This window comes from Mus musculus, chromosome 6, assembly GCF_000001635.26.
Source record: "Mus musculus strain C57BL/6J chromosome 6, GRCm38.p6 C57BL/6J".
NCBI classification, from domain to species: domain Eukaryota; kingdom Metazoa; phylum Chordata; class Mammalia; order Rodentia; family Muridae; genus Mus; species Mus musculus.
In genome coordinates, this window is record NC_000072.6 from 42,472,177 (window position 1) to 42,492,852 (window position 20,676).

Below are 20,676 nucleotides of genomic sequence, written 5' to 3' on the forward strand. Positions count from 1 at the left end.
GGAGCAGTTGGGACTGCTGGCCAGGAGTAGAGGAAGAGCAGTCAGAGAGGGCAAGTACAGGTGTCAGCATAGGCTATGCACTGAGTCCTAGGCTAGGATTGCAGTTGGACCTGGGACACAGCCTGGTGCTTTAACCTAGGTGATTAGGGAAGGACATATCCAAAACAATGGAGAAAGGAAGATTTGGCCACTGACACAAATACATGAGATTGCGAAGAGCCAACCCTCCACTCTCAATTTACCTTAAAAAATTTCTAGCACTCTTCCAATTGAAACAATATAAGGAGTAGTCTGCCAATGTAGGACTGAATACAAGTAAAATGAATGATGGAAAAAGGAGAATAATACAAGATTTAAAATGAAAGTGAGGGCAAACAACAATAACAACAACAAAACTCTTAAAGGAAAGCTTGAAAAAGAAAAGGTTTTAATTACAATGGGAAAATTGGAATGAAAGGCAGATTCTTCTCTATCAGACAGTAGCAGCTAAAGTCTTATGGGTACCACTGGGCCTGAGATGGGTACTTCAACATTCCTTTGAAACATTTTGAAAGCATCCATTCTGCTGCTATTCTTGTTCTCAATAAACTCCAGTGTAAGTGGCAGTGTAGAAGAGAATCCTCCTACATACTCCTTCCTGTAGCCATCAGTCCTTAGGATGTGTGTCTCTTTGAGATGGATACATCCTGTGTGCTAGGAGTATTGTAGGGGTCCCTCTCTGTGTGATACACAAGACAGAATCACAAGTCCCCCCATCTTCATTCATATAATGTAATCACGGACACAAAGTATAATTGAAAATTATACACATTAATTAAATTGTGTTAAATGCTATGAAAAGAACAAGGTCAGTAATTGGATAATAATTAAATTTTAGCCTTTATTTAGATATTTAAGAAAGTGTGAGTTTTTGGTGAGCAATAGGAGGCAGACATATTGACACCAAGCGTGAAGTAATGAGGAAGCTCTCAATCCTCTCACTGTGGGAATTCTCCTTTCTCATATGAATTTGCATTTGACTCTCTACAGTCCACGGTGGCTGACTGGTTCTTGAGAAAATCCAATTAAATGCCCTCAGATTACTTATTGGCAGTATAATATATAAGTATGCTTCTTCTTAATGGGTAAATAATTCATTTATTAAATATAGCAGGCTTCATGCCTTCATCCTATCTTTAAGAAAACTTATCTTTCAATACTAAGACTCTGTGCTTTGAACATCAATGTTTCTACAGAATTAAAAAGGAAATAAAAAATATTGGAGCTTGATGTATTCCTTGGAAGTCAATGAGCCAGTTTGTGCATGTATAGCTAAACAATATAAATATTGTAAATTATCATTAATACAACTAGAGCAGAGCAGCATCAAACATGAAAGTACTGAAAAGTATAATTCTGCTTTAATTTCCCATGGTGGAAACAGTGGTTAGAGTCCCACTATCTAATTGTTGGATGGGGAGAGTAGAATGTTGCTCTGTGTTGCAGATAGCTCTGGCCTTTCTTTGGTTCTGACTCTGCAGTGACCAGAAAGCATCACACTGGGAACCATGAAGGGTAGAAAGTGGCTTTGGGTTCCCAGTGAAGGTTAAGGGATAGGGTCAGGCTTAGAGAGATGCTATCTGGGATTCAGAGCACTGTAATAGTTCAGGTCCCTTCCTCTGAGTTTTCAGAGGGAGTGGTTCTGTTTGGTCTTGCCACCATTCCCAGGTCACCTGTGACTGTAGAAAGAATTCTCATCTGTACCCTGTGTGAAGGTTCTAGGTTTCATCCAGAGAGCAATGAGCCCTGCTAGAAATGGAAGGAATTACTTCTCCCTCTTATTTTCTACCTAAAGAATGCAAGGGGTAAGGTGAAGTCACCCGCGCAGGTCTCAAATCCATCTGAGAACCAGTCTGAAGCCTGTCCTCATGATCTTATTTGTTATGAAGCTTATTATTGAGAGGCACAGGGGGTTGCTGACAGATAAAGTTCAAGGGGGAGGATGCTTGTGGACCATGGAAGATGGGTTCAGACTGTCATCTTGCTTTCAAGAGCAGGGGATGCTCTCATAGTGAGTCAGGGAATCTCAGCTCCAGCTTTCCTATTTGAGCAAGAAACCTGCTCTGTTACAAGCTTCTTGGTGTTTGTATTCCTATTTTCCTCATTGGAGTCATGTGAGCAACAATAAACAAATGTAGCTTTCTGCAAAGTCTGTCAAGTAAGGTCAGATGAACCAGTAAACACAAATATATTTTGGAAAATTATTCTGTAAATCCTTACTGGTTCCTGCACTCAAGAGAGTTCATATCACTTAGGTAACTTTACTCAGTAGTATAAGGACAAGTGACAGTGGGAACTACAGAAGATCAGAAAGTTAATAGAATGGGGGAGGAGCAACAGATCATGTATAATATCTCCCAATGATTAGACTTAGTTGTGACCCCCTGTATAAGATATTTCAGAAACCTAGGTCAAATGTATATATAGTCACTGTCAGTATCATTGCTGTATGAACTTACCATCTACTTATTTTAGTAATATTTAATCTTGGTTTTATACAAAGACCAACTCTTTCTTTGATCAATGACCTTATTCAGATATTTAGAAAATTTAATTTCACCTTTTTATATTTGATAAACACATATCATATACTTGGTAGGGCCCGACCAGTCAGAGGAGTAGAGATTATTAGGGTCCTAAGGTGACCTCTCTGTTTCCAGAAACTTATACTTGCAAAAATTACAGAACGGTTGTGTCACTATGCTCTTATCAGAGGAAGTCCCAACAAGCCCTCAGTAACTGAAGACAAGTCCTGGTGTGTCCTCAGGCAATAGAAACATGGAAATTATAAAGTGGAAGTAGATAAATAACTAATGTTTCCTTCTCAAAATTCAGAGCAATAACAAGAATGGCAGAACAATGGGACCAACTTTCTGCCTATACAAAATCTAGTCTTTGAATCATAGGGTGAATTGCAATATTTCTGCAGCTCAAGACTTTTCCCATCTTTTTGATTAGCATACTAGATTTGGTAAACATTATGGTTCTTTATAGTTTGTGATAAATTAAATTAAAAACTTGTATAGTAGTTTAAAACATCATATTAGGAAAAACACTACTCTGGCGTTTCATCACCATATGTATACATAGGAAAATTTTGGCAAGAAATAAATGTCAGAGCTAGTGGGATGTCTCAGTGGGTAAAGAATCCTGCCATCATGCTTGACAACCTGAATTTAAGCCTTGGAACCCACAAGATAGAAGGAGAGAACAAACTCTTGAAAATTGTGCTCTGACATTCCTTTGCATGCCATTTTCATGTGTGTGTCCACATAAATACATAAAATGAAAAATACATGTAAAATGGAGGGTCTCTAAGTTTCTTGTCATAACATTTAGGTCACACAAAAACTGTTATTTTTGTTTGTTTGGGGACAGAGTTCAGTAAATGGCATTTCTTGTCTTAACGACCAAAGGTATAATGGATAAAGGGACATATCATTAATACTGGGAAATCCGTTGAGCTAAGAATAAAAACACTTGTCCTATGATACATGAGCCTCTTTCCGAAGTCTTTTTTTTTAAATCATTTTTACATTGTGATATTCACTAACTTTTTAAAAACCAGATTAGGATTAAACCTACTTTAGTTCCTTAATTACTCTGCATTTGACATTGGACAGTTTAGAATATTTACTCTCTTTCCTTTTGGATAATGCTGGGTTTCACATCACCCTTTGGATGTGCTATCAACCCCATCCTCTCTCCATTTCTGTTTATCGTAACAGTACAGATATTTCAAGGGCAAGAAAATAGCACTTGGGCTCCAATATTTTGTTATAGGAATGTTTATCTATACTTAGAGCATTGTAGTTGAATTGCATATTGAATGACTAACAGCAAAGGGAGATTTTAAGGAATGACTTACATAAAAAGTCACAATTTAAAACATCCAGCTGCATTCAGTAAGAAAAATATAGTAGAGGCTACAATAGCTGTCCTGGATGCTCCCAAAATTTTACCACCGCCTCAGAACTTTCCCAGTGGGTAAGTCACTGCAGCAGAGTACTCACCTCATGTAAAGGATTCAACTGGGTGGGCATGTGGCTCCTCTCAAACAAAGTCCTTGAAGAACTTATTATTGTTATTATTATTTGTCTTCTTAGGCATGGAGGTTTTACTCTGTCAGTCTGGGCTGATAACTTTCAGGGCTTGGGAATCTCCAGAGGGCAATTATTTACTTTTGGCGTGTTCTTTTACCCCCTTCCTCCAGTTACATCTCTGTTACCTGGCTCCCCTTTTAAAGTTCCCTGTGGGATCCACATTTTGAAAGCATCTTAACTCAACTTTTAATTGTCCTTGTAGTTTCTGGGTAATGAGATTGTCTATGGCCCATTTTAGACTTTTGGCAGGAATCTGGAGGAAGGAACTGATTCCCTGACCTTGAGAGATAAATTGAAAAAAAAAAAAAAAAGGATTAAGGAAATTTGAGACATTTGCTATGCTCTATAGGAAGATGACAAAAAATATCTCCTTCCTTACTCCTTCAACTCCAAGTTGGCTACTGTGATGTTTGGAAGTATGAGCAACACAGTAGAACTGCCATGACCAAGGACTGAAGAGCTATTGACAAGTCCCAAGGTCATAGTCACTAAAATGATCTCAGTCTCCTTGGTGATGATAATGTTTTTTATTTTTTTATTCGTTGTTATTTTCTTTAAATAATTTTTATTAGATATTTTCTTTATTTACATTTCAAATGTTCTTTCCTTTCCTGGTCTCCTTCTGAAATCCCCTCACCATATTCCCTCCCCCGTCCCCCCTCCCCCCACTCCCCAACCCATTCCTGCTTCCTGGCCCTGGCGTTCCCTTACACTGGGGCATAGAGCCTACATAGGACCAAGGGCGTCTCCTCCCATTGATCACTGACTAGGCCATCCTCTGCTACATATGTAGCTGGATCCATAAGTCCCACCATGTGTACTCTTTGGTTTATGGTTTAGTCCCTGGGAGCTCTGGAGGTACTGGTTAGTTCATTTTGTTGTTTGTCCTATGAAGATGTAAACCCCTTCAACTCCTTGGGTACTTTCTCTAGCTCCTTCATTGGGAAACCTGTGCTCAATCTCCTGGATGACTGTGAGCATTTCCTTCTGCCTCTCAGGGGCCAGCTATATCAGGCTCCTACCAGCAAGCATTGTTGGCATCCACAATAGTGTCTGGGTTTGGTGGTTGTTTATAGTATGGATTCCCAGGTGGGGCAGTCTCTGGATGGTCATTCCTTCAGTCTCTGCTCCACACTTTGTCTCTGTAACTCCTTCCATGGGTATATTGCTCCGCCTAAGAAGGATCTAAATAACCACACTTCGATCTTCTTTCTTCTTGAGTTTCATGTGTTTTGCAAATTGTTTCTTGGACATTCCGAGCTTCTGGGCTAATATCCACATATCAGTGAGTGCATATCATGTGTGTTCTTTTGTGATTGGGTTATCTCACTCAGGATGATATCTTCCAGATACATCCATTTGCCTAAGAATTTCATAAACTCACTGTTTTTTATAGCTGAGTAGTAGTCCATTGTGTAAATGTACCACATTTTCTGTACCCATCCCTCTGTTGAGGGACATCTGTGTTCTTTCCAGCTTCTGGCTATTATAAATAAGGCTGCAATGAGCATAGTGGAGCATGTGTCCTTATTACCAGTTGGAGCATCTTCTGGGTATACGCCCAGGAGTGGTACTGCTGAATCTTCCGGTAGTACTATGTCCAATTTTCTGAGGAACGGCCAAACTGATTTCCCCAGTGGTTAGTGTATCTGGTTTTATGTGGAGGTCCTTGATTCACTTGGACTTGAGTTTTGTACAAGGAGATAAGAATGGGTCAATTTGCATTCTTCTACATGATAACCACCAGGTGAGCCAACACCAATTGTTGAAGATGCTGTCTTTTTTCCAGTGGGTGGTTCTAGTTCCTTTAACAAAGTTCAAGTGACCATAGGTGTGTGAGTTCATTTCTGAGTCTTCAATTCTATTCCATTGATCTACCTGCCTGTCACTGTACCAATACCATGCAGTTTTTATCACAATTTCTCTGTAGTACAGCTTGAGGTCAGGAATGGTGATTCCACCAGAGGTTCTTTTATTGTTGAGAATAGTTTTTACTATCCTAGGCTTTTTGTTATTCCAGATGAATTTGCAAATTGCCCTTTCTAACTGTGAATAATTGAGTTGGAATTTTGATGGGGATTGCATTGAATCTTTAGATTACTTTTGGTAAGATGGCCATTATGACTGTATTAATCCTGCCAATCCATGGTCATGGGAGATCTTTCCATCTTCTGAAATCTTTGATTTCTTTCTTCAGAGACTTGAAGTTCTTATTATACAGATCTTTCATTTTCTTAGTTAGAGTCACACTAATGCATTTTATATTATTTGTGACTATTGTGAAGGGTGTTGTTTCCCTAATTTCTTTCTCAACCCGTTTATCCTTTGTGTAAAGCAAGTCTACTGATTTGTTTGAGTTAATTTATATCCAGCTACTTCACTGAAGTTGTTTATCAGGTTTAGGATATCTGTGGTGGAATTTTTTGGGTCACTGAAGTATACTATCATATTATCTGCAAATAGTGATATTTTGATTTTCTTCTTTTCCAATTTGTATTCTATGATCTCCTTTTGTTGTGTAATTGCTCTGGCTAGGACTTCAAGTACTGTATTTAATAGGTAGGGAGAAAGAGGACAGCTTTGTCTAGTCCCTGATTTTAGTGGGATTGCTTCAAGTTTCTCTCCATTTAGTTTGCTGTTGGATAGTAAGCTTTTTGCTGTATATTGCTTTTATAATGTTTAGGTATGGGCCTTAAATTCCTGATTTTTCCAAGACTTTTACTTGAATGGGTGTTGGATTTTGTCAAATGCTTTTTCAGCATCTAATGAGATGATCATATGGTTTTTTTTCTTTGAGTTTGTTCATATAGTGGATTATGTTAACGGATGTCTGTATATTGAACCATCCCTGCATCTCTGGGATGAAGCCTACTCGATCATGATGGATAATCGTTTTAATGTGTTCTTGGATTCAGTTTGTGAGAATTTTATTGAGTATTTTTGCAACAATATTCATAAGGGATATTGGACTGTGGTTCTCTTTCTTTGTTGGGTCTTTGTGTGGTTTAGGTATCAGATTGTGGCTTCATAGAATGAATTGGGTAGAGTACCTTCTGTTTCTACGTGGTGGAATAGTTTGAGGAGCAGTGATATTAGGTCTTGTTGGAAGGTCTGATAGAACTGTGCACTAAACCCATCTGGTCTAGGGCTTTTTTTTTTTTTGGTTGGTGGTTGGGAGACTATTAATGAATGTTTCTATTTTTTTTAGGGCATATGGGACTTCTTAGATCATTAATCTGATCCCGATTTAACTTTGATACCTGGTATCTGTCTAGAAAATTGTCTATTTCATCCAGGTTTTCCAGTTTTCTTGAGTATAGCCTTTTCTAGTAGGATCTGATGGTGTTTTGGATTTCCTTAGTTTCTGCTGTTATGTCTCCCTTTTCACTTCTGATTTTGTTAATTAAGATACTGTCTCTGGGCCCTCTAGTTAGTCTGGCTAAGGGTTTTTCTATTTTGTTGATTTTCTCCAAGAATCAGCTCCTCGTTTGGTTCATTATTTGTATAGTTTTATTTATTTATTTATTTTTTTGTTTTCACTTGATTGGTTTCACCCATGAGTTTGATTATTTCTTGCCATCTACTCCTCTTGGGTGAATTTGCTTCTTTTTGGTGAGAGCTGTCAGGTGTGCTGTCAGGTTGCTAGTGTATGCTCTGTCCAGTTTCTTTTTAAAGGCACTCAGAGCTATGAGTTTTCCTCTTAGGAGTGCTTTCATTGTGTCCCATAAGTTTGGGTATGTTGTGGCTTCATTTTTATTAAACTCTAAAAAGTCTTTGGTTTCTTTATTTCTTCCTTGTCTAAGCTATTATTGAGTAGAGTGTTGTTCAGCTTTCATGTGTATGTGGGTTTTTATGTTGTTATTGAAGATCAGCCTTAGTCTGTGGTGATCTGATAGGATTCATGGGATTATTTCAATCTTCTTGTATCTCTTGAGGCCTGTTTTGTGACCAATTATATGGCCAATTTTGGAGAAGGTTCATGAAGTGAAGGTACATGAGAAGAATGTAAATCCTTTTGTTTTATGATAGAATGTTCTATAGATATCTATTAAATCCACTTGTTTCGTAACTTCTGTTGGTTTCAATGTGTCTCTGTTTAGTTTCTGTTTCCAGGGTCTTTCCATTGATGAGAGTGGGGTGTAAAGTCTCCCACTATTATTGTGAGTGGTGCAATGTATGCTTTAAGCTTTAGTAAAGTTTCTTTTATTAATGTGGATGCTCTTGCATTTGGAGCATAGATGTTTAGAATTGAGCATTCATCTTGGTGTATTTTACCTTTGATGAGTATGAAGTGTTCCTCCTTATATTTTTTTATAACTTTAGATTGAAAGTCAATTTTATTTGATATTGGAATGGCTACTCCAGCTTGTTTCTTGGGACCATTTTCTTAGAAATTTGTTTTTCAGCCTTTTACACTGAGGTAGTATCTGTCTTTGTCACTGAGGTGGGTTTCCTGTATGGAGAAAAATGTTGGGTCTTGTTTATATAACCAGTCTCTTAGACTATGTCTTTTTATTGGGGAATTGAGTCCATTGATATTAAGAGATATTAAGGAAAAGTAATTGCTACTTGATGTTTTTTTGTTGTTAGAGTTAGAATTCTGTTCATGTTGCTATCTTCTTTTAGGTTTGTTGAAAGATTACTTTCTTACCTTTTCTAGAGCACAGTTTCCCTCCTTGTTGGAGTATTCCCTTTATTATCCTTTGAAGGGCTGGATCCCTGGAAAGATATTTTGCAAATTTACTTTTGTCATGGAAAATCATGGTTTCTGCATCTATGGTAATTGAGAGTTTTGCTGGGCATAGTAGCCTGGACTGGCATTTGGGTTCTCTGAGGGTCTGTATGACATGTGCCCGAGATCTTCTGGCTTTCATCATTTCTGGCGAGAAGTCTAGTGTAATTCTGATAGGTCTGCTTTTGCATGCTACTTGACCTTTTTCCCTTCATTCTTTTAATATTCTTTCTTTGTATTGTGCATTTGGGGTTTTGATTATTATGTGTTGGGAGTACTTTCTTTTCTGGCCTAATCTATTTGGAGTTCTGTAGGCTTCTTGTATGTTCATGGGCATCTCTTTCTTTAGGTTAGGGAAGTTTTCTTCTATAATTTTGTTGAAGATATTCACTGACCCTTTAAGTTGAAAATCTTATCACTCTTCTATATCTATTATTCTTAGGTTTGGTCTTTTCATTGTGTTCTGGATTTTGCCCAAGTTATAGTGGCATGGACTGGAAGGATCCTGAGCCACTGCTAGGACAGGGTTCTTGTGTTCCTGGAATCTGCTTGTCCCAGTTACTCTCAGTGGTGTTAGAGCAAATGTTGTGTTTTACTCATTGGTGCTCCTAAGTTCCTTGGCGTGTTAGAGTCCCCTTGAGTGGAGACTTCTCTCCTCTGGAAACCATGGGACTGTCTGCTGAGATTGCACACAAAGATAATGCTTTTCTTGTATGCATAATCATCCCTTTAGTGATAAGAGACCTGAATACTTTCATTTTTCTTATTCTCCTTCAGACAATCTCAGGCTCATCCATGCTCCCTTTACAGCTCAGTTCAATTTAGGACCCCAGAGTACTGTAAGGTTTCCCAGGTTCAAGGTATATAGTAATTCTAATTCAGAATAGTAGTGAAGCCAAAGAGGAAAGGTAAAAATAAAAAAAGAAATTAAACAATATCATGGGAGAGAAAAGGAAAGAAGAGTGATGCTGAGAATTTGGACTTCAAAATACATCCCTTGCAGGAATTGATGGGACTCTACCAAAGATAAATGGGAACTATTAGGTACCATTTTCCAGAATAAGTATGACTGGATATAATTAAATGCTTTCTTGCTCATAACAATGCACCTTGTCTAATTTTTGATAAATTGTGATGACGGATGACATGTAACTCCACGAAAATAGTCGAAAATGTGTCCAAACAATTGGATGACTTTAGAATGCTCAAATGTTGAAAAGTAGTGTTTTCTAGGAGGAATCCACAGGCTATTACTGGGTAATGTGATCATAATTTATTTTTTTTGTATTCCTTTGATTATCAATACATATTAACATCTAGAACCAAGACAAAGGCAGATATTATCAAATATGTATCCAAATGATATAAAAAATATCTGTTGATATGGTCTATCCCCATGTAATGATACAGTAATATTAAGAAATTAGCCTACTGTTTTCATACCCAGCACTAGTAAATTATCTTTGTGAGACAGACTGACTTCTGAAGGGCTAAAAGAAGTGTACAACTTCAGGGCACAACATAACAATTGCAAGCATTAACTCACAACAGCTGTATTTTGCTGTACTGTACCTTGGCCTGGGCCTGAACAAAATTTTGCCTGACAATAACTATTCATTGATGAGGGAGGAATCAGTGCTTCCCTTTCCCCACCCACTGAATTACTGGTTACTGATAGAATCTGGGTGAGAGGTAGTCATGGTCTTCAGTAATCAATGGTAAGCCCATCAGGCCTCAGTGGATAGTTCTAAGCTTATGACTACACAGGTTGCCCCCTGTCACTCAATGGCTCCCCCCAAAAAACCCTTTGAAGACGTGAATGTGAGAAAGATGTTTTGGGAAAAAAGGAGTTTGAACAGGGTGGGAAGAAGATAAGAGAAGGGTGAGAATAATTAGAATGTATTATAACATTCATTATATTGTTCATGAATACCTTTTATTGAAAAAAAAAGAATGTATCAAAGGAGGAATAGGTGTAGTTAAAACATGTTGGTATGCCAACTGGTGTTGTCAATTTTCAGGCCTCTTTTTTGACAACCATATAATAAGAACCTCAGCTGACATGTCAATTTTGATGTGGGCAATCTCACAACCTCTAGGTGAAGAGCCATAGCCAATTAATGGCTGCTAAGAGGAGAAAAAAAACCTGTCTCTTTCAGTAATGGGCGGTTTAATAGATTGTCCAATCAAAAGGGGTTAGTCCTAAACATATAATGAGAAACACTAATGGGACTCATCATGTATTTATAAATTTATTCTTATATATGCAAATATATATAGCACAGATACTCTCCAACCCACATTATTCATGCATGTAGGGTTAGAAAATAGGATTATAGTAGGTGTGAGTGATGTAGGACAGAGTAGTTGATCTTATTTTGGGTCCCTCTTCTTCCTCTGTAGTAATGGTTAAGACTAGAAACAGGTTCCATACATCAGCTGCTGAGTTTCTGGGGCCATGGTGTTGCGGGAAATGTTATGAAAACTAACTGGCATGTTCCTGTGCTAGTGCCCTGCTACTCTCAGCTCTGGTGGTCTGACTGGCCTGTTCTTATCTCGTGGAGACTCTCTGGCTAGGAGCTCTAGTAACATCTCCACCTAGCTTGCTAGGTTCCCACTGGAAGTTCGCTACCACACCACCCCAATGCTTCAAAATCCTTTGTGGTGCACCTCAGGCAAATCCATGCTTTGCTACCATACTTTATTCTCTTGAACCCAGACGAACCTCCAAGTGAAGGAAAACACAACACAAACTTAGTTTAGAAACAGCAGTAACTCAATCGCTGGGCGCAACAACTAAAATCCTAAGTTGTAAGCCTTATTAAATCTAAACCCTCTGGTGGTGAATCCTAATGTGTCCGCCATTGAAACAGGGAGACACTTATAATTACATCTTGTCCTCATGTCCAAAAAGACTTAACTCTCTCCTGCTTCCCCTCTTCCTCTGTCCAACCCAGAAGTCCCTCCTACTTGCCCAGCGATTCCTTCATTCATTAGGGGATCAGTTCACAACAACAGCACCAGGCCCATCCACAACACCATAGCTTTCTCGATATCATAATTTATTTTTTTTTCAGTAAGCTTCAGTCACAGAAGTGACTCTTGAGTGCCCAGTGTAGTCACCAAAACTAATTTTATTGATGAGGACAATATGAGAATTGTAGAGATGTTTAAAAAAAACTGGTAGAAACTTGGGAAACCATTTCAACCTCTTTTCCATAAAAAAAAAAAAAAATGGATTGGGTGTGGCTTAGAGAGTAGAAGTGGTAGAACCAGCATTACACATTACATTAAAGATTAGAATAGGACTAGAGCTGTATTTGAACCATATGATCTTATTTTCACATGACATTAACTGTGATGTCACTCATAGGGCAGGAGAGATGGGTCCCAGTACTTCATGGGGAGCAGCAGAAGATAAGTTGAACTTATGGGTAAGGTGAGGAAAGGTTTTGGTTTATGGTGTTCAGCCTGTGGGCTGGTTGAGGATTCTGACTACCACAAGATAACGCAGGGATCAGACTGAAGAGAACAGCATGGGATGTCTAGTATAGTGGAGGTTGAGTCAACAAGTCAAATTCTGTCATGAAATGCTCTCTCTGTTTCTTAGAAAAGTTTCAAAATTTTGAATCTTACATTAAAGTTTTTGTTTCATTGGATTGGTGCTGCAAGGGGTGAGTGATAAGAATCTAGTCTCAGTTTTCTTCATGTGCATCCAATTCTGCCAGCAGCATTTGCTAAATAGACTGTCTTTTCTTGACCCATGACAAGAATCTGATGGCTGACATTACTTGTGTTTATGTTTGTCATTTTTCTTGTGAGCTTTAGCCTGTAGCAGCTGAGTTGTCTTTTCCAGCTGTGAGTTTGTTTCTGATTTAGCCTGAAAGAAGTAAAACAACCCAAATTACCACAGTGATAGAGCACAGAAAACACACTAAGTGAAAAATTCAGATCCAATTAGTTGGGAACCACCTTTACTGGCGTGTTTATTGAAAAGACTCAAAGTTGACAGGTTCATAGATGAAAAGCACTGCAGTGGATTTTTAGGAACTGGTAGAAAGCTTGGCTGCCTTGTTGCAATTGTGGTTTGTTTTTTTTTTTTTTTTTTGTGGGTATAAGAATGGTCTAAAGGTGGAAAGATGTGAGGTTGTATGACCTTGTGGGAAAGCTGAATGTCACTGAAACAAAAGTTTCACTAGAAACTTAATATCTGTTTGGCTCTATCTTGTTCCTTTACTCAAACTGTTCCCAATGCATGGAGTAAAAGTTTGAACTGTCCTAAAATTATGCTGAAGTATTTCTTTGTTTTGTTGAAAACACAAATGAGAGATATGTTATTTTTAATTATTTAATTTTTAAATAATTAATGGTTTTTAAAAGTTGTTGTAAAATGTTTGTTAATAACAGATCATCGCTGTTTCGTTTTACTATCTCTGATTGGAACTCACTCATTTTGGTATTTGTTAAATTGCTTCTGGTGGAGAAACAGAATTCTTGTCTTGTTTAATACCTTGGCTAACCTCTGATTATATGTAGTATATAGCCCTGTGTTCAGGTGTGTGCTCTGAATGCATATTAGGGCTGGTACAAGTGTGCCATGGTAAATGTGTATATGTCAGAGGATAACTTCTGAGTCAGATCTTTTCTTTCATCATGGGGGTATTGGATACCAAACACAGATCATTATCATGAAATTACCTTAACTCACTAATCCATCTTGCTATCTCAGAAGTAGAGTGTTGACAAAGTAGTGTGCATTACTCTGATATCTGAACTAACCTTTCTTTCTGGATCATACACATTGTTATATTGTTTTTTTCTCTTCCTTTAAATTAAGAAAATATACACATTTCATTTAACTTTGTACATGGCATTTACATCTCAATGTCGCTGGTTTTGTTTGTTTGTTTGTTTGTTTGTTTTAACTAAAGCAGAGGCCACAATAAAGACTAGAGGTAAAATTCTGCTCCCTATTATCTCAAAGGAGTATCATGTAGATTTAGGTCCTGATAACTATTCGTTTACACACATACTCGGGAACACTTAAAGGCAGGTTATATGAGTGGCACATACTTCAATACTGACTAGAATTGGGAAAGTAACTTTAGTGACAGGCATTGGTGTATGGGCTGTATACATGACTCACCAATTAAATGTTTTCACAATCTTCTGCAGGACACCTCTCCTTTTGAAAAATTTCTTCTAATTCTTTGACTCAATGTTCTTCATCAGAACTCGCCTGAAAGCAGCCTTCACATCCTTGTTCCTCAGACTGTAGATGAGAGGATTCATCATGGGGGTGACCAAAGCATAGAAGATCACTACCACCTTGTCCTGCTCAGCAGAGGCTGTGGAGGCGGGCTGCAGGTAGGTGAAGAGGGCCATCCCATAAGACATGGAGACCACAGTCAGGTGGGAGGCACAGGTCTCAAAGGCTTTGCGGCGTCCCTGGGTAGAATGGATCTTCATGATAGCAGCCACAATGTGGGCATAGGACAGAGAGACCAGAGAGCAGGGTATCATCAGCACCACCACACTAGAAGCTAGTATCACCACTTGGTTGAGGGTGATGTCCACACAGGCCAGTCTGACCAGTGTCAGTGTCTCACAGGCCACATGGTTGAGCACATTGTGCCCACAGGTAGGAAGGCACATGGTGACTGCTGTCTCCACAGCAGAATTAACTACACCCACAAACCAAGAGACACCTGCTAGACCCATGCAGAGCCTTGGGTTCATCACCACTGTGTACCGTAATGGATTACAGACAGCCACAGAGCGGTCATAGGCCATGGCAGCCAGCAACAGAAACTCAGTTCCCCCAAGAGTCAGAGCAAAAAGGAGCTGGGTCCCACACAGGGCAAAAGAGATGGTCTTTTTCTCCATGAGGAAGTGTGCCAGCATCTGGGGAACCCCACTGGAGGTGTAGCAGATGTCCACCACTGACAGGTGACAGAGGAAGAAATACATGGGCAGGTGGAGTCGTGGGTCGAGTGCAATCAGTAGGACGATGAGTCCATTGCCCAGCAGAGTCAGCAGGTAGGTGACCCCAAAGAGGACAAAGAGTCCAGCTTGGATGTTTTTGTCACTTGTTAAACCCATAAGGATAAACTCACTTACCCAGGTCATGTTTTCTCTCATGGTGCAATTGGGTCAGTTAGCCAGAAGTACAGGAAATAGAATCAAGGACAGGCAAGTTAAAATATCATTTTACTTTTTGCACTAAGTCCTAGGTTAAGACTGGAACTAGAGCTGGGACATAGTCTGTTTCTTTAACCTTGGTGGTTAGGGGAGGAAATAATGAAGACACTGAATTTACTCTCCTGAAAAAAAAAAAAAGAATAAAAAGTGGAGGGGGGTTCGATGGGGAAGAACCTACAGATAGGCATGGTGGCATTTCCCTGTAATCTTATCATGTGAGAGCTAGAGGCAAGTGGATCAGAGATCAAGAATGGTCTGAGCTCCAAAAGGGGGTTTGAAGCCAGTAGTGGTTATTGAATCTTTCTCAAACAAACAAGCAGATAACTAAAGGAGGAAGGGAGATTTGGCTTCTAATACTAAAGTATAAGTTTCTGAATGTTAACATCCTTGATTTGTCCATTAATTTATATCTAGCATCTTATGCCATAACAGTTATAAGTAATTAATCACTGTAGAAGGAAATATGATCCATAATAGGGGTGGAGGAAAAGAAAAAAAAGTATCACTGATGTAAAGCAACAGTAAGGTAAAATTATGGGGTGGGGAGGAAGGCTGGGCATGGGGAAGGTAGTATTGAAAGTAGACACGACAGAAAGGCAGGTTGTATAATGTGGTATAGCACTGGTCACGTCTTCCTATCAAACATATGGGAAGAATAAGGATGCCTTCATGATTGTTAGCATCATTTCCAACATCTCAATTCTCTTGTTATTCATGCTTCTTGAACGTCTAGGACATGGGCTTGCACAGAATCCTCTCACATATTCTTCAATCCATGCATCTGATTCGAGGAGGCTTATATCCCTGAGATGAACATCCAGTAAGGAGCTGATGGTTCCAGGATGAGTGCAGGGCATTTTATACTTGTCTGTGAGCACAAAGACGGAGATATGGGTCTTTCTTTCTTTGATCTTAAAATTTAGGAATAGAGAGGTTAATTTAAAAAGTTAAAAATAAGTATAGCTGTGCTAAGTACTATGGACAAACACAAGGTTAGATCTTAGTCAATTAAAATTTAATTTTGGTGAATATTCCTTATATCTCAATGACATGCAACCTATATAGTGTAGTTTTAAGGATCTTTAAATTAGCAATGAAAAAGTAGTTGCTGAGAGTTCTTGGTGAACAGTGGCACTCATATTCATACTGAGCATGAAGGGTTTGGAACAGTCTTCACCTTTCCACTATTGTGAATTCTCCTTTCTCAGCAGAGTTTGTTCTGTGTCATTGTCCTTTATGGTGATAAACTGTTCCTTGTATAAGTCAGTGTCATCATATAGTTTTGAAATTCCAATCTTTAGGTGTATTTCTTTCTCTCAAGTATTTATCTTGCCAGATCTATACATTATTTATTCTTTTCCTCTTTTTCAATTTCATTCACATATATAAAATCTCCCTCCTTACTCTCTTTTCTGGCCTTTCTTCATACCTACCAACACCTTTTTTTTTTCTTTTTTCTTTCCAAGTCCCTCTGCCTCCTACTTTCATGCATCTTACTGTGTGTATGTGCCCTCCTGAATTTAATTAGGATTCCCTTCATGAGCATTGATGGAGGGATTATTTGCTTGAGTTGGGACAAAACACTATGCTTATTGTTGCTTAATTTATAATGTTTAGGAAATAGAATCAGCCTAGATATCCATTAACAAATGAATGGATAATGACAATGTGGTACATGTACACAGTGAAATTATATTTAGCTCCTAAGAAAACTAAAATTGTAAACTTTCAGATAAATGGATGAAGTTAAAAAATATATTGAGTGAGGTCACACAGCCCCCCTCCATGTCACCTCTCTTTTGTGTATTTTAGTTTTGAATCTTTAGTTCCATGTATTTAACTACCTGTAGATGCCAGGACGATAGAAAGTGGGTATTCATGGAGGATGCATTAAAGGAGGTGAGATGGTAGGGCACAGGTGATATAGAAGTAGAGCAGATGAGTACTAGGGATGGAAACGTTTGAGTAGAAATATGGGTGACTGTGGGGGAAGGAAAAGGGGTTTTGAAGAAAGCTCAATCCATTTTTTCAACTCACCTGGATATTTTCTTTTGATATAAAGTGTGCATTTTAAACCATCAGTGGTTTCACAGAATAAAATAAGAAAATTTAAAAATTGGACCTTGGAATATTCTGTGGAGATCAATGACTTCAGTGTATGTAAACCGCTGTAACAAAACAGAGGACATTCAGTGTATCGACATCATGGCATCCAGAACAGAGACACAGCTTCAAATATAAGAGTTCTGAAGAACATAATTCCATCCTGATCTCCCTGTCTACTAACAGGTGCTGGAGCCCTACCTAACTGTGGATGTGGGAGAATAGAGTGCTAGATAGAATAGGTCCCTGGCTTCCCCACCCTGGCTGATCCAGAGTGTATTCTTCATTATTTTCCAGTTTTACTTACATATATAATGTTCTTGACCAGCGACCCCATTATCCTCTTTTATCTTATTTCCATTCTCAACAAGAACCTACCTCTGGCTAGAAGGTATCTCTATGGAAACCATGAAGGGTGGCTTTAGATTCTCAGTGGTAGAAGTTAAGGAATAGAGTCAGAACCTAGGGAGATGCTGTTGGGATTCCTAGGAAGAGAGATGCTTGTTGGGATTCTAAGCACTGTCCAGGGGGCCTGTGACACTCCACAGAGATTGCTCTCTGAGTCAGCAGAGGGAGTGTCTCAACTTGGACTTGTTACCAATCCTAGGCTGCTTATTGCTTACAGACAGAATTTTCACTTTCAGATTGGTATGAGTGATTCAGATTCCCCCCCAAATGTGGTCAAAAGTGTAGAGATGAAAGGAACCATGGAGTCAGGAGTCAACCATCTTATGTACAGGGAATCCGAGGGCCAGGGAGAGATCATCTGTCTCTGTCTTAGATCCATCTAGGGACCAAGATAAAGGCAGCCTGCCTGACAGGCAGAAATGTCTTTGGCCAGACATGACTCATGGAAGGAGACTCCTGGGCATGTTAGATGGCAGACTTAGGAATGTATCCTGAGATACCAATAGATATATGTTTTGGACAATAGGCAGAGCTTTGAATGAACAGTTAGAAAGTCTGAGTTGCAGTCTACCTGCTTCATGAATGAATCACTTGACCTGCATAGCTTCAGATTCTTCATCTGAAATGTGTGGATGATGACACATTTCCTTGGAGTTTTTGAATATATATCAGAAGAACTAATGAATATCAATTTGTTTCAGCAAAGTACTCAGTAAAATATTTTTTTTTCAATTTTTATTAGATATTTTCTTCATTTACATTTTAGATGCTATCCTGAAAGTCCCCTAATACCCTCCCCCCACCCTGCTCCCCTCCCCACCCACTCCTACTTCTTGGCCCTGGCATTCCCCTGTACTGGGGCATATAAAGTTTGTAAGACCAAGGGGCCTCTCTTCTCAATGATGGCCGATTAGGCCATCTTCTGCTACATATCAGTAAAATCTTAAAGGATTCGATCCTTATACTCAGAAAGTCTACAGTATTGAGGCCAATTCTGTCCACCAATATGAAGACAAGTGATGATAGGAACAAGTGCTTTTAAGGCCAGAAAGTTAACAGAATGTGGCCTCAAGACAATCCACAATAAACCATAGTGCCTAAGCCTAATTACAGAATTCCTGCTGCAATACATTTCAGAAATTATATTAGTCCATCCACACACAGTGCCCATTGCACACAGCAGAAACTCCTCATCTTCTTATTCCTGTAACACCCTGATATCTGTTTCAGACCTAAATTCAACTTTTTTTTCTTTGTTGGATGACCTTGTAGTAAACTCTTTTGGACAATTAGAGAAGAGTTTCATTCCACTTTTCTCAATGTCATAAACAGTTGGTTGGGGCTTGGTAGATCCTTGTCAGTGGGAGGAACATGAGCTCCAGGTGCCATCAAAAGAGGACTCATGCTCTACAAATTCACCCTGGCAGGGGAGCTAGAGAGAGTGAGTTGTTAAACTCCTCTCTTACACAGGAAGCTTCAGTAGCATCGCACTAACTGAAGACAGACTGCCTATATCAGCAAGCAGTAGATGTGTTTTATATAGGAACACAAATACTTTAGACAGTATATAAGGCAGAAGTAAAGAAACAGCTAATATTTTTGTTTCTTTAAAGATATGTTTGAGGTTACGGTATGGTAAGACTTGCTTGCAGCATGCATTAAATTCCACTTACACATCATCTGGTTAGCTGCTGTATGTGAAGTATGCGCCATTCATCTGCAGAGTCAAAGTGTTAGGTTTAGTGAGCATTAAAATATCTTGTAGTCCTAAAGGTTTATCATAAGTTAAGACATAGAAATTATAGTCTAAGCAACAAAAGTATAAATAAAGGATTTTTTCTTCCTGCCTTCTATGCATACCTAATGAAATTATAATGTCAGGCAATATTAATGACACAGGGCTTCCTATTGAAGTATTCAGACAGCATACAACTGTTTACGGCGGTGAGTTTTAAAACCAGGAACCAAGGAAATGATGTGGCTATACGATTAGATATAACAAAACTGTTGGGTTAAGCCAAAGCTTACAATCTTCCATAATACAAATTTTCATCCAAAGTCCAATCTTGATAAAATCCAGGGTAAAAATTCCATTATAGTAACAATTGTCCTATCAGATAAAGAATTAAACTTTCCTCCATTGTATAGGAATTATTCTCCTGAATGCTGAGATGGTTCACCATTTTGCATTTTAGAGAGGGAGGGCTCTACATCTGCCCTTGGGTCTTCTACCAACCCTATATCTCCTCCATCCCTTCTCACTCCAACATTGGACAGATGCTTCAAAACTAGGCAGTAACTTTTGTTTTATACTGTTCCATTCTGTAAATGCCTGCCTGCACAGAACATCTTGTTAATAGTACATTGTTGGGTATCTGACCTAGAAGGAGTCCTTAGTGGCCAGAAATCAATGAGTTTTATCAATAAGTCACTGGAGGAATTAAAAATGCCTCTATAGCTGCAACTAGTAAGAACTACCATCACCTCTAAATCTTCCCTGTCGGGAACCACTGAGGCAGAGTACTAACTTCATGTGCAAGACTCACTTTGGTTGGGCAGGTGGCACAGTCCTTTGCAAGTCCTTGGAACACAGTGTTTTCTCTTCTTGGGTGTGGAGGTTTTCCTTGTCAGTCTGAGGTGATAACTTTTCAGAGTTTATAGATCTCTAGAGGGCAATTATTTACTTTAAAATAGTATCTATTCTTCCCCTAGCTACTTCTCTACAATCCCACTTCTGTCTTCTAAGTTCCCGGTGGAATGAACATGCTGAAAGTATTTTACATGAACTTTTATTTTTTTTTTTCCCATTTTTTATTAGGTATTTAGCTCATTTACATTTCCAATGCTATACCAAAAGTCCCCCTTACCCACCCACCCCCACTCCCCTACCCACCCACTCCCCCCCTTTGGCCCTGGCGTTCCCCTGTACCGGGGCACACAAAGTCTGCGTGTCCAATGGGCCTCTCTTTCCAGTGATGGCCGACTAGGCCATCTTTTGATACATATGCAGCTAGAGTCAAGAGCTCAGGGGTACTGGTTAGTTCATAATGTTGTTCCACCTATAGGGTTGAAGATCCCTTTAGCTCCTTG

At 38.9% G+C, this 20,676-nt stretch overlaps 1 protein-coding gene across 1 annotated transcript; it reads right to left on the bottom strand.

Annotated features, from left to right (window-relative positions):
* Positions 1–13,986: 13,986 nt before the first annotated feature.
* On the bottom strand, positions 13,987–15,038 carry Olfr456 (olfactory receptor 456). The gene has a single exon (NM_001011528.2). The coding sequence runs from the start codon at positions 15,013–15,015 to the stop codon at positions 14,077–14,079; it is 939 nt and encodes a 312-aa protein (NP_001011528.2). The 5' UTR covers positions 15,016–15,038; the 3' UTR covers positions 13,987–14,076.
* Between the last annotated feature and the right edge of the window lie 5,638 nt (positions 15,039–20,676).

Excerpts from the sequence above, each read along its gene's own strand:
- Olfr456 (NM_001011528.2), bottom strand. The coding sequence starts at position 15,015 with ATGAGAGAAAACATGACCTGGGTAAGTGAGTTTATCCTTATGGGTTTA.